This window comes from Gallus gallus, chromosome 3 (assembly GCF_016699485.2).
Source record: "Gallus gallus isolate bGalGal1 chromosome 3, bGalGal1.mat.broiler.GRCg7b, whole genome shotgun sequence".
NCBI classification, from domain to species: domain Eukaryota; kingdom Metazoa; phylum Chordata; class Aves; order Galliformes; family Phasianidae; genus Gallus; species Gallus gallus.
Genome location: NC_052534.1, coordinates 18353634 through 18366485, shown reverse-complemented (window position 1 = coordinate 18366485; position 12852 = coordinate 18353634). Strand labels below are relative to the sequence as shown.

At 38.6% G+C, this 12852-nt stretch overlaps 1 protein-coding gene across 12 annotated transcripts in view; it reads left to right on the top strand.

The window, feature by feature from the left end:
* The window catches only part of MARK1 (microtubule affinity regulating kinase 1), a 56112-nt gene that overhangs the window by 25371 nt on the left and 17889 nt on the right, over positions 1–12852 (top strand). For 11 of the 12 annotated variants that reach the window (XM_040697414.2, XM_015283898.4, XM_419403.8 and 8 more), the window contains exons 4-9: positions 3588–3636; positions 4769–4834; positions 5811–5881; positions 6870–6926; positions 11020–11256; positions 11344–11463. In XM_040697414.2, the coding sequence (XP_040553348.1) occupies positions 3588–3636; positions 4769–4834; positions 5811–5881; positions 6870–6926; positions 11020–11256; positions 11344–11463 (600 nt within the window). Of the gene's footprint in view, positions 1–3587; positions 3637–4768; positions 5421–5810; positions 5882–6869; positions 6927–11019; positions 11257–11343; positions 11464–12852 lie in introns of those variants that run through there. The other variant, XM_046939041.1, reaches the window with a different exon arrangement.

Genomic DNA, 12852 nt, shown 5'->3' with positions numbered 1-12852 from the left:
TAATGTTCTTCTTGCTTCAGGACCTCCATCTCTTTAAATAGGTAAGCAGCATTGAATTAAGAGCACTACCTTTTGTTTGCCTTTTTAATTTTTCACTGTGTGGTTCCCACTCTGTGAGCACCTGTGTAAGAGACAAAACTGGCTTTTATTGTGGGCATTTGTCCAGATAATAGTGTATTTGAGAAAGCCAGGTCAGACCACTGTCATGATGGTAACATTTTCCCAAATGTAAGCATTTGGGTTTCATCATAACTTGAATTTATGTCAATACCTGTTCTATTTTCTCCGTGTCAGTTACATGAAAGCATCTTCTTGAATTGGCTTTGCTGGTGATGTTTCTGAAAGAGCATTCTGGTCCTCCTATGTAAAACACTGTTGGAGAGCAGGAGGTGCTTTTGTTCTGAGTAGATTTCATTAGTGAGTGACATTTCTAGGTTTCCCCATTTCAGCAGTTCACTGGGCCGTGTACTTGCTAACCATATCTTTGGCTACAACTTTTGAGTTGTTTTGAGGTTCTTTTGAGTTTTCTTAATAACACAACAAAAATAAGTGGTTGAAATTGTTCCACATTTCCTATGTGTTATCTGTTTGTAGCTACTGTCTTTTTGTTTTTTTGTTTGATTTTTTTTTTTCAGCATCCTTTCTCATAATGATTTAGAAATTAGATTGAGTTGGCTAAGACTTTTAGTTTGATTTTTTTTTTTTAGTGACTTAAAACAGTAACTCCTAATTGTGGATGTCAACCTGACAGCAAGCAGATGTCTTTATTTTCTATAGTACGTGCCCTGAAAAAATGAAACTGCAAAAGCAGGGGTTGAATTTTAGGCCTTCTGCCTTTTCCACTGGTACGATCTCTACAAATTGAGTTTGGTGTTTGCTGTCCTGTACTGTAAGTGAAGCTATTGAAGCTATTACCCATTTGCAAAATGAAGCGATGTTTGAGAACTTTCTGAATGGGAACGCATTTAGGACTGAAGACTGGTCTTAGAAATTTGTGGTAGGCAGGGGAAAGGGAAGGCAGAGTGCTTTTACCTTTTGAGTGAGCAATATTCTGGTGCTACCTGCATTTATAAGGAGGCAGACACCATCCCACTGGTAAAATAGGAAGTTTCCATTCAGCTTCTGCCTGACGTAATCTGTTTGGATGAGTATCACCCAAGATAATTTCTGCTGCCTCAGCCTTGCCCAGTTACTGCTTTAAGCATGCATGCACACTTCAACCTGCAGGAGAAATGCTTTGGAGTAAATAACAAACAAAACAACAAAAACAAACAAGCAAAACAAAACCCTGGCATTGCAGAATTACCATCTCTGCCAACAACTACCTCAGAACCACTCTCCAAGAAGAAAATACCCTATTTTACCTTGTGAGTTTGTTTGGTTCTTTTAAAAGGTTGAGGCTGTTACTACTTCTTCACATATTCTTGATTACTACTACCACTGTGTATCTGCTTGACGCAAGAACATATGCTTCAGTTTTCAGAAAGATTCCTGTTCAAGAGGATATGTAATATGAGGTGTTGGGGGTGTGTGGGGGGGGAAGTCTAGTGGTATTTGTGTGGAATAAACCTAGGCCCCTACTTTGGATCATAGTCATGTATTCTGTTCAGAGCCTAAGCAAGGAAATGTTTCATAGAACAAAGTATGTGCATGAGGCTAATGGTCAGTTCTGTTGTCCTCAATACAGAACTAATTTTTAAGTCTGTTTCCTTTCTGGAAGAAAAATTACAAACATAGAATGAAAGTTCTTGTTGCTAGGAAGAGAATTTGAATCTTAAACCAATTAGGAAACTTCCAAATCCTTTGAGAATATTGAATAGAATAATGCACGTACTAAATTTGAAATTGTTTATAGAAATCTAATATTAAATACTGCTTATGAGAAGACCTGTGTTCATGGCCATAGCTTTTATACCAATATTAATGCTGTTAAGTTGTGAAATTCCATTCCGGTCTTCTGGTGGAAATGGCAGTTTTGCATGTGTATCTGATTAGTAGCCTTTCTGAAGTAGTCCTATTATGCAATCCATCGGTTTCGATTTGTTAGCTTCTGATGAATTGGTTTACAACTCGATGTGATGGTTTTTAACTGGCTTTGTGAACAAACAAGAATATTTTGCAAGAGCTCATTCTGGTGCATTGTATTACACCCATGCGTTCCATTCTGAACACAGATGAGCTGCGTTGTGTTGCTCGTGTTTTCCTGGAGAAATGTTTCTGTTGTCTCAGGCATATATTATCTGCAGTGCTATTCCACTCTTTCAGGAGGGGTTCAGTCTCCGGCTTCCATCATTGTACCTTTTTGTAGCCTTTTGCATCCAGGCTAATTTTGAAAATGGTGAGATGTCCTCTGAGACATCAGATGAGCAAAACAGCCACAATTATTGAGCCAGATTTTTATGTAAGGAGGGCTGTAGTGAATGCTTCCAAAATAGCTAAACACTGTACTGAAGACAGTGAGCTTTTACCTGCATTTCAACAACCTACTGGAACTGTCATGTGTGTAGCACAGTGAATAGGTCAGATAGTGGGGATACGCTGCTCAGTGAAGTAAAACAGTGCAAACTTGCATGGTTCTAAAAGCTGTAAATACTGCTAAACAAAACTGTGTAGTCACTTTGGGTTCCGTTTGTCTTTTTTTAATTGGTAAAACCAAAAATGCTTGAAATGAAAGAGCAGAGACCTCTTAAAGCTTTATCTTCTTTCTGGTTTAAACAACAAGAACAAAAAAGAACATTATTGTCTTAGATGTATGCTTAGGCTGTAAGTTTGTTTTTGATGACTTGACTCAGGATCATCAAGCAGACTTCAGTAACAAACCTTCCAGCCTTGATGGGAAGGAGAAAGGACGTTGTGATCAGTGACCCACCTGTGAGAAAAGGGGACTTTTACACTTCACCTCTGTGGAGCGTGAAGTCTGGGATGTCGGGATTCCTGGTCTCTGGCTCTGTTTTAATACTGTCTTATAAGAAATTTTTTGTGATAGTGCACCTTACATGTGCCCTCATACTTAGAGGTAGTTCAAGATAGTTAACAGAGCTTTCAAGCAACCAAAACAGTCAGCTCACAGAGGGATATCAATGGCTTGTGGATGCCCCATCCCTGAAGGCATTCAAGGCCAGGATGGATGTGGCTCATGGGCAGCCTGGTCTGCTGGTTGGCGACCCTGCACATAGCAGGGGGTTTGAAACTAGGTCATTGTGGTCCTTTTCAACCCAGGCCATTCTGTGAATATTTTCTATGAAAATATTCCATTCGTTTTGGTCAGTGGAAACTCTTTAAGAGTTGGTATTGCAGAAGGAGCTATAAAATTAGTTGGTGTTTGCATAAAGCTTGAAAACGGGTATCTTTTTTGTAAATGGCTGGTAGTAATTTATGATCTTCACTGTTAAATCAGTGGTTATTACATTGGATAATAATCAAGATGGGGGTTTCATTCACTGGAGTTCACTGAGCTGTTTTTATGTACTCATAGAGAACTTTTTCTGCTAATGTTAATTCCTATGGCTTACACTGTTCCTTTTCATCTTAGAAAATCATTTACCTTGAGTAATGTGCTCTAAGAATGTTTTCTTAATTCCCAACAGTTGTTTCGAGAAGTACGAATAATGAAGATACTGAATCATCCCAATATTGGTAGGAGCCCTGCATTTCTGCAAACTTCTTTTTATTATGCTGTTTACTCTGTGGGCTTTATTTTGAATGTACTTCACAGTTATGCTTTTGTTCCTTAAACTTTTGAGATAATAGGACAGTAAGTATTGAGTAAATATATTACTGTCTCACTCTATTGACCCTGCTTGAAACAAGATTGGTGACATGAGGAGATAAAATGTTTAGTCATGTAAAACATCGACATTGAACACTCTGGTCAGCCAAGGGCCCAAATTTCCCTCTTTACACTGAAATTATATGAGTTTCTTAGGTGAAATGAGCAAAACTCCATTGTTTCAGTCTAGGAAAGACTCCTGCCACCTGATATTTCCAGAAAATTAGACTTGCCAAGTATGTAATTTTCCCTTTCTGCTTTAGTTCTTTCACCTACCCCACAGCTTCAGGGCCCTACTTTGTGATGACAATTCTTCTGGCTGAGGAGGGCTGGACACTCTTGTTCCAGAGACACTTAATGTTCCTGAATCGGCCAGAGGGCTTGTTGCATACAAGGTATGGACAAGGCATACAAGTTACTACATGCTAGGCACTCCCTTTTCATCCCTTGAATCGTTTGTTGCTTTTCCAACATTCTTAGCTTCTGCTGGTTTTTGTTGGGTTTTCTTTTTTTTTTTGGTTGGGGGGAGGGCTGTGGCAGTGGTGTTGTTTGGTTTAAATGAGTGATGGCTATTGGTATCTGAGGAAAGTCTGTCAGACTTAACAGTTCTGGTAGCTATTCAGTTTTTAGTTGGTCAGCATATCAGCTTTCTAACTGAGACCAGTTTACTGGTGAAACCGGGAAGGTTTGTATGGTCTTACAGAAGTCTGTCAAATTAAACACTAATTCTAGCATGAACCTGTTTGTATAGTATGCATAAACTTCTGAGGAAACTGTGAATTAATGTGCTTTATTATCAGCCCTGAATTTAATTCTGCTTTTCCCCTCCCACCCCCAAATGAGTGCTAACCTAAAAGATATATGATCTCCTTACAGTGTAATGTTCTCATTGGCAATAAATTGTACTCACTTCATGAATAAGGGTTTGTTGGTTTTTTTTTGTTTGTTTGCATTGTGCTTTTGTTCCCCACTGCAATCTCTTATTCATTTTTCTTGCAGTAAAATTATTTGAAGTCATTGAAACTGAAAAGACATTGTATTTGGTAATGGAATATGCCAGCGGGGGTAAGTGAATTCTTAATTCTGCTTTAAGGACGAACTGAAATGCAGAAGGCCGTGCTGCTTGCATGCCTAGGAACAACTTAAGGATTTTATGCTTAATGGGTTATTCCAGTCTACAGAACCATCCTAGCAAACCTCCCAGGTCATACTCTTTCTTGCTTGCATAATGCTCTGTAAAGTAACCTATTAGATTTGTGCTCAAGGGTAGTTACTGATCTAAGGCTTACTGCTGAAAACCTGGTGCCAATTCAGGGTGAAAACTTAACTCAGTATCTGCTATATTTAAGCAAGTGCCAGTCCTCATTTTACCTTGAAAATGTGTGCTAAAGCACTTGGAGAAGCAGGTCCAAGGGGTGTGAATAAGGAGTAAGAAAAAGTGGGACCAGCAGGATCATAAAGAGCACAGTGAGTGCATGCATGGGAAGCTGCTTATCAACTGAATGGAATTGTTTGAACGTGGGAAGGGAACCCAGCACGAGGCTGGTGATCGGTTAGGAAGGGCTGTTTGTCAGACAGTGCAAAGATGAAGATCTGGAAAGAATTTTAGCAACTTTTATCATGGAGAACAACTGGGAAGAAAGAGAAGCAGGTCGTGCATACACTTCTGAGTGAAGTGGCTAGAGATAAGCAGAACAGATCTGGCATAGAAGAAGTCGTCTGATTCCAGTGTATTTTATGTGAAATGTAATTTTAAGATCACAAGTCATTTTGTTCTGTTTCACAGTGCTTTTTAAATTTGTGTTGGAGACCCGAGGAAGTCTTAGTACAAAGGTTTATAATGTTTGTATTTGTTGACCGTTACATGTCTAAAGAAGAAAATGAATGCAAACAGTGAAATGCATTTTTTTCCTATCTACTTCTATTATCTCTCTGCTCTGAAAAGGGGAGGGTTTGTTTTCAAGCATTGCCTGATTGTGCTTTACAGTCAAAAATATAACCATGGTCAATAGGACTGATGTTTTCTCCTGTTTGTGTTTAGGAGAAGTGTTTGACTACTTAGTTGCACATGGAAGAATGAAAGAAAAAGAAGCTCGTGCAAAATTCAGGCAGGTATGAAATTAACATCCACTCTTTCAATTCTGTGTCTGGTATTTCCAGATAGACTTGAGTGTGTGCATACGTTTTTTTTTTTTGCTTTTTTTTTTAAAAAAAAAAAAGAGTCGTTGTTGTGGTAATGTTTATTAAACTGGAGTGGGGAAAAAAATCACTGCAGAATAAATATCTGCTTCCTACGTACAATCTAAAAATAGTAATAGGCTGCTTTACATTCTTTTTAGTGGATGCTCACAAGGGCCACATTTTTTATTGTGACTCGCTTGAGGTTTTCATCCTTTTCTGAATACTTTGGAGTTTAACAGATACTCTATCTAGAGATGTTGATAATATTGCATATCTCTTGCTGTATCTTGTCACATCGTTTTCTACAAGGGATATTATGTAAAAGGTTTTATATCTTATTTACAAACCTTTTCATCCTAATTTTTTCTTGTACTGTTTTTATGATAAGCTTTAATAGATTGATGAGCAATATTTGGAATTAAAGTGTATGCTTAACATGTAAGGAAACTACTTGTAACTTTTTCAGACTTGTCTTTTTGTTGTGCAAATGAAAAAGATGCCTATGAAAATGTGTAATGAACTATTCTGTTGATGATGAAATGTGCAGACGTGCTACTGGTATTTCACAGGATAAAATCTGAAGTGGAACATTCAGCTACTGATTTTTCAAAAAAGAAGACTGATTTCCCTTTATAGCTGTTGTGCAATCCATATTTAAAGCAGATCCTTCTCTACATCTGTTAGCTGCAGGAGTATGTATTAAACCTTTTAATTAGGAAATGAGTTGTTCTTAGGGATTTTAGAATTTTAGTATTTAAGATTTTGTGTAACTTACATGAGTAATTTCTAAAAGGAAAGCTTTATGTATTAACTTTTTTGTTTTGCTGAATCACATCAGGAGCTAAAGTTAATAAATAATATGCAAAAATTTATATTGAATTTAAGCTAAAATATTTCTCTGATTGTCTTGGTGTTTCAGATTGTATCTGCAGTGCAGTACTGTCATCAGAAATGCATAGTTCATCGTGATCTTAAGGTAAACTGTTATTCATTCTTCATTGTAATGATTGACAGCGTAGACTTAATTTCGTTATGTATATTTGTCCCTGCTGTAGACTCTGAACAGATGAATGTGGAAACTATTTCTTTGTTTCTTGATTTTTCTGAAGCACAGAAACAATGTAGCTTGCCTGTTGGAACAGGGGTAAGACAGGAACTGAATGTGTGCTACTTTCATCTCAGTTTTGGCTCTGAGAGCAAGATGTGTTCTCTGAAGAATTGTACCTGCTGGCGTACAGATATCTACATACTGAAGCTGCAGAAGTTCAATTACAGCAGTCAACGCCACTTAATTAAACTCTTTTCAGTTAAAAAATGTATGTATTGCAGGATATAGAAAACATTCTCAGTGATTCATTTAAAAAAAAAAAAAAGTAAGATTTTTAATCCATCTGAATTTCTGGTTTATACTTTAATTCAGGCCAAAAAATACATTGAAGATAAACATAAATTACTCCAATTTCCTTTTATTTTTATTAAATGCTTTATAGTGTTTTTTTTTTCCCCTGTATACAAATACCAGACCCCTGTTAAAGAATTCTGCAATTACATGCACAACCTAAGCCTTTAGTCTGAAGTTGTCATTGTGCCAAGTTTAGTAGATATCACAGGACTTGGACACAAGATCTTCATCTATTTAAAAGCTGGCTTGTACTCTTGCTTTCATGTCTGTGTTTGCAAAGTAAACACTGATGTGGGCTTTTTTATTGTTAATGTATCTAAATACTTGTAAAAAGATGAGTTTGTCTAATTCCAGCAGCGTGCCTTCAACCTCTTTGTTACAAGTTTGTTCTCTAATAATTGTTGATATGCCAGCTCCTGGCATATATATGCTACCAGACAATCCATCCTTTTCTGCTGAGTCCTTCTTTCCCAGGATTGTTGTCATAGGATGTTGAAGGTGCTACTGCATGGTCAGTGCTCTTAAGTCAGAATGGACAGGAAAAGCTTATCTTACAAAATCTTGATTTTAAAAATAAATAAATAATTTTCCTTCTTATGTGATGGTTTGGCACTTCTAATGTTTTGTCAAGCTCCCTGGAGTAGCTTGCTCCTGCCACTGTTTAGGGCATTCTAGAAGGCTGGACCTACAGGCCTGCTGGCTCAACTGGACAGCTCCTTTCGTTGGTCCCCTCTTAACAACACGAGGCTGAGAGTGGGAGGGAAGTGCTGGCCATCTCCTTACCCTTACCTGGCACTTGCTTGAACTGCGCAACTACATAATTGACTCTTGCTGTATTTATTTAGCATCCTTCCTCCACCCTCAATTCCCTTCTTAGCTGCTTAGCATGCATACGCTTCTTTGGCCTGAAGTGTGCCCAGAAAAGAACAGTGAAACTGGTAAAAGATCTGAAGCACAGGTCTTATGGGGGATGGCTGAGGGAACTGGGATTGTTCAGTTTGGAGAAGAGGAGGCTGAGGAGAAAGCTTATTGCTCTCTACAACCGCCTGGAAGGAGGTTGTGGTGAGATGGGTGTTGGCCTCTTCTTCTGGATAACAGTGATAGGACAAGAGGTAGTGGCCTTAAGTTACGCCAAGGGGAGGTTTGGGTTGGAATTTTGGAAAAAATTCTTCTTAGAAGTGGTGAGGCACTGGCACAGGCTGCCCAGTGAGGTGATGGAGCCACTGTCCCTAGAGGTGCTCAAGGAACATGTGGATGTGGTACTGAGGGTTGTGGTTAATGAACATGGGTTGACAGCTGGGCATGATGATCTTAGGGATCCTTTCCAACCTTAATGACTTTTGATTCTTTGCATAACTCAGAGGACTATGGAAAACTGCTCTGTGGCATTTGCATGGTATCCCTTTTAACATCTGTTGTAAGTGCTCCGCTGCTGGTCTTTTTCCTTGTTTTGAGATAGACAGGCTCCAAAATCATTTGTTAGTTTGCTTTTCTCTCAGCATTTCCTCTTATATAGAGTTATGCTAGACTCATTTGAAACGTTCAGCATTAAGTGTGATTGAGAACCAGTCAGCCTAGCCAATGGAAAATGCATAACCTAGAGTGAAAAGGACTAAATGTATGGTTATGAGGAAGTGTTCTCACTTCCTGTCTCCTTTCCAAACATTCTCCAGCTTCACGCAAAGAGTTTTAAGTGAGACAGAGGGGGAAGAGGCAACTTTTGTCTATGTTCACAGAGTTGTCTATGTTCACATCTGCTTCTATTGGTTTTCTCCAAGTTGCAGGCATGGCTGACCAATTTACTTCATTAGCACCTTAGAGGTCTGGTACCACAATGGAGATTTGATGGGCTTTTCTATTTTTTTTAAGAGGAAAAAGGATCAACTCTGTAATATATAAGTTACTGCAGACTCAAGTAGGAAGAAGCGTGAAAGGTGCAAGTGTGTCTAGTACATTCTGGCAAAAGAGAGGGAGTGTAAGGCCCATTGCTGCTTAAACTGTCTCCCATTGATTTGCTTCTGTGAAACTAAACAGCTTGGATAGAAAGGATTATAACTGAATCCAGCTTTGTGCTCACAATATGATGCACAACTCTTATCATACCCTTTCAGTGACTGTTAATGCTTTTTGGTCTGAATATCTAGCCAGAAAGAGTATTGTTATTTGGCATATTAAAAATATGTGTGTGTGTGGAGGGAGAGAAGAGACTAGGTGAGCTGTTGTTTTTTGTGGTTTTGTCTGAATAAGAAACCTGAAAGTGCAGAGTCTTTGGGTAGTCACACACTGTTGAACTAGGAGGACTATTGTAATCACTGAGCAGCTGCACTGACAGTAATGTTTTCACCACGAGGAAAATGAAGTCTTTGTGCAGTAATGTAGAAGACTGTCAAATCTGGAAAATATCTCAGAGTGTGTCTGCAGGCACATCAGCTGGAACCAGCTGAGATTACAGGTCACGAATCAGGAAAATAAAATATTTTCCAGGAAAGCCAGTTAGTGAAAATGGGCTGTATTTTATTTCTGACAAAGGCTAAACTCTGTCTCCCAGCTACTGGCTTGATGTATTGGTAGTCTCCTTTTGTAGTCATTGAATGAGATGAAATTAATAAAAACAAACAATGAGGGGGAGAACACGTATTTACCACTGTTAGCAAAGTAAACAAGTTCAGTGATCCTAAGCCAAGAGATTTGTGGTGGTGGTCTTTCTGATTGTTTGTTTCCTTCTCTGAGTAGAAGGAAAGAACAATTAATAGTGTGTTTCAAAGACGACTCAGCTGAGCACGGCATCTGATGAGAGAATTCAGTGTTAGCTATACAGTTGATGTTTGGCAATTAAGAGAATGCTGCACTTTGGCTAATGTCTGACCTGCTGAAAAAGAGATTCCTGCACTGCTTGGTTTCTGTGAAGTTGTGCCGTTGATGTCCATCAGGAGCCTGGACATGGCTGAGTAAACACTGTGGTTCTCCTGTACACACTGCAGAGCACCCTTGCGTTTGAGGAAATGCACTTTATTCTTTTCCAGTAGCATATGAAAATTTCTCTAACCATGTTCTTTTTATCTTCTCCCCTACCTATGATGTTAAGTATAAGATACTGTTCACTGATTCTCTGGGCTCCTGAATACTTGTGTCTGCGTATTTGTGATGCCTTGTATTCACACAGTGGTTGTTTAATGTCCTCTAACATTGAGATGTGTAATATGTGCAATTTCATACAGAATATAATAATTGGATGATAAATAATATTGTTATTGCTAAAGCAAAGCACTAGCAATAAAGTGTGGAGAATTTTTTGGTGCAGGATGCTAAGGTAGGGCATATAACTTTTCAAGTCTTGAGTGCCTTCTTACAACTACACCTCCAAATGGAAGATGATGTTTGGGATTCAGTATATGCTCCATGGTGTCAGAAGTTGGCATGAAATTGTCAAAAACTGAAATTGCTGTTTTGAGAAGTCCAGGTGCTTCAATCTGACACTTATCAGTTCCATTTTCCTGGGTAAATATAGTCAGTTTTCAACCTTAGTAACGTATTAAGGAGGGTTAGTTCCTTTCTTAATGCAAGAAAGATACAGAAGGTGAAGCAATTTTGCATTTGTTAAATAATATGCTGTGATATATTGATCTTATACATAGTTTGTCCTTCTCCTCTTTTATTTTTCTCTTAGGCAGAAAACCTTCTACTTGATTCAGATATGAACATTAAAATTGCAGACTTTGGGTTTAGTAATGAATTTACAGTTGGTAATAAACTGGACACATTTTGTGGAAGCCCACCTTATGCTGCTCCTGAACTTTTCCAAGGAAAGAAGTACGATGGTCCTGAAGTGGATGTGTGGAGTCTTGGAGTGATATTGTACACACTAGTAAGCGGATCATTGCCATTTGACGGTCAGAATCTAAAGGTAGGCTTATAGTATGAAATCTAGGCTTTTCTTCTTTAAGTTTTTTGTGTCATTTGTAGGTTCATCTTTTAAAAATTTATTTTAAAGGAACTGAGGGAGCGAGTACTGAGGGGGAAGTATCGTATTCCATTCTATATGTCCACAGACTGTGAAAATCTACTTAAGAAGCTACTAGTACTGAATCCAATAAAACGAGGCAGCTTGGAAGTAAGTAATTAAACCTTTTTCCTTAAATAAATACATAAATAAATGATAAGTATTATCCTAGCTGAGGGAGCTGGGCTTTGCTCAGCCTGGAGAAGAGAAGGCTGTAGGCTGACCTCATTGCAGCCTTCCAGTACCTAAATGGAGCAGGAGGGGAGTCAACTCTTTACAAGGGTAGACAATGGCAGAACAAGGGGAAATGGTTTTAACTTGAAGGAGGGAAGATTTAGGTTGGATATCAGGGAAAAGTTCTTTACCAAGGGAGTAGTGAGCTGCTGGAACAGGCTGTCCAGAGAGGTTGTGGATGCCTGTCCCTGGAAGTGTTCAAAGCCAGGTTGCGTGGGGCCCTGGGCAGCCTGGTCTAGTATTAGATATGAAGGTTGGCGGCCCTGCCTGCAGCAGGGGATTTGGAACCTGATGATCCTTGAGGTCCCTTCCAACCCAAGCCATGCTGTGATTAATTTAGATCAAGAATGAGCAAAATATAGTAACTGCTTAAGGCTTCTTTTAACTTTCATGATAGGTATCTCCTATTTTAGAGGACCAAAAGTCTTACTGAAAACAACCCACTCCCCAAAACAAAACCCTAGGAAGCGTCCCAGAAACAACGCAGCTTGAATAGAAGATGTTAGTGAATTGCAACTAACTGAAGACTATCATCTAAGAGCACTGCAAAGTGCTCCCACTTGTTTAGATCAGATAATAGATTCAAAACATGGGGAAAGCTGGACAAGATCATAAATATCTTCAACTTCGAGGAATTCTTCCAAAAAAAAAAAAAAAAGGACTAACAGCAGCAAGCAGTACCATAAGCATTTTTGAAAGTAACACCTGCTTACCATAGATATGAAAGTAGAAGACAAATACATGCTTTGAAAATAGTATTTGCATGAGTTAATCGCCAGTGACCTTTGCTTTATCTTTCTGAGCATAGTTGTGCAGCAGTGGATAGAGTTCCAGAGATGAAATCCCATCTAAGCAGCTTTATATCTGTGTTGGTGTGACTTATGCTTCCTGGCATGGGTGCTACCTGTGCAAGGAAGCATGCATTTGCTGCATGTGTCTGCTTCTTTCAAGCTTGATACTGTTTTATGACTTAAATTCAAGTTAAAGCTACTCATATTAATCTGCACAGAAGAGAATAGTGAGTAATGACTTCTATTTGGGTGATCTTTGTGTTGTATCTGCTCTCATCTAGAGGGCATAGTGATAAGAGCTTAACCACCACAAGACATTGAAAGATTGCTCCTCTCTCCTCACAACATCATGTTTCAGTTTTAGGAAGGACATTTTCATTTTATCATACTTTTCTGTGGATTTTCAGCAGTTGCAGTTTCTCTTCAGATGTAATTTCACTTTCACTCAAATACTATGGCGTTTTCTAGTTCTTTT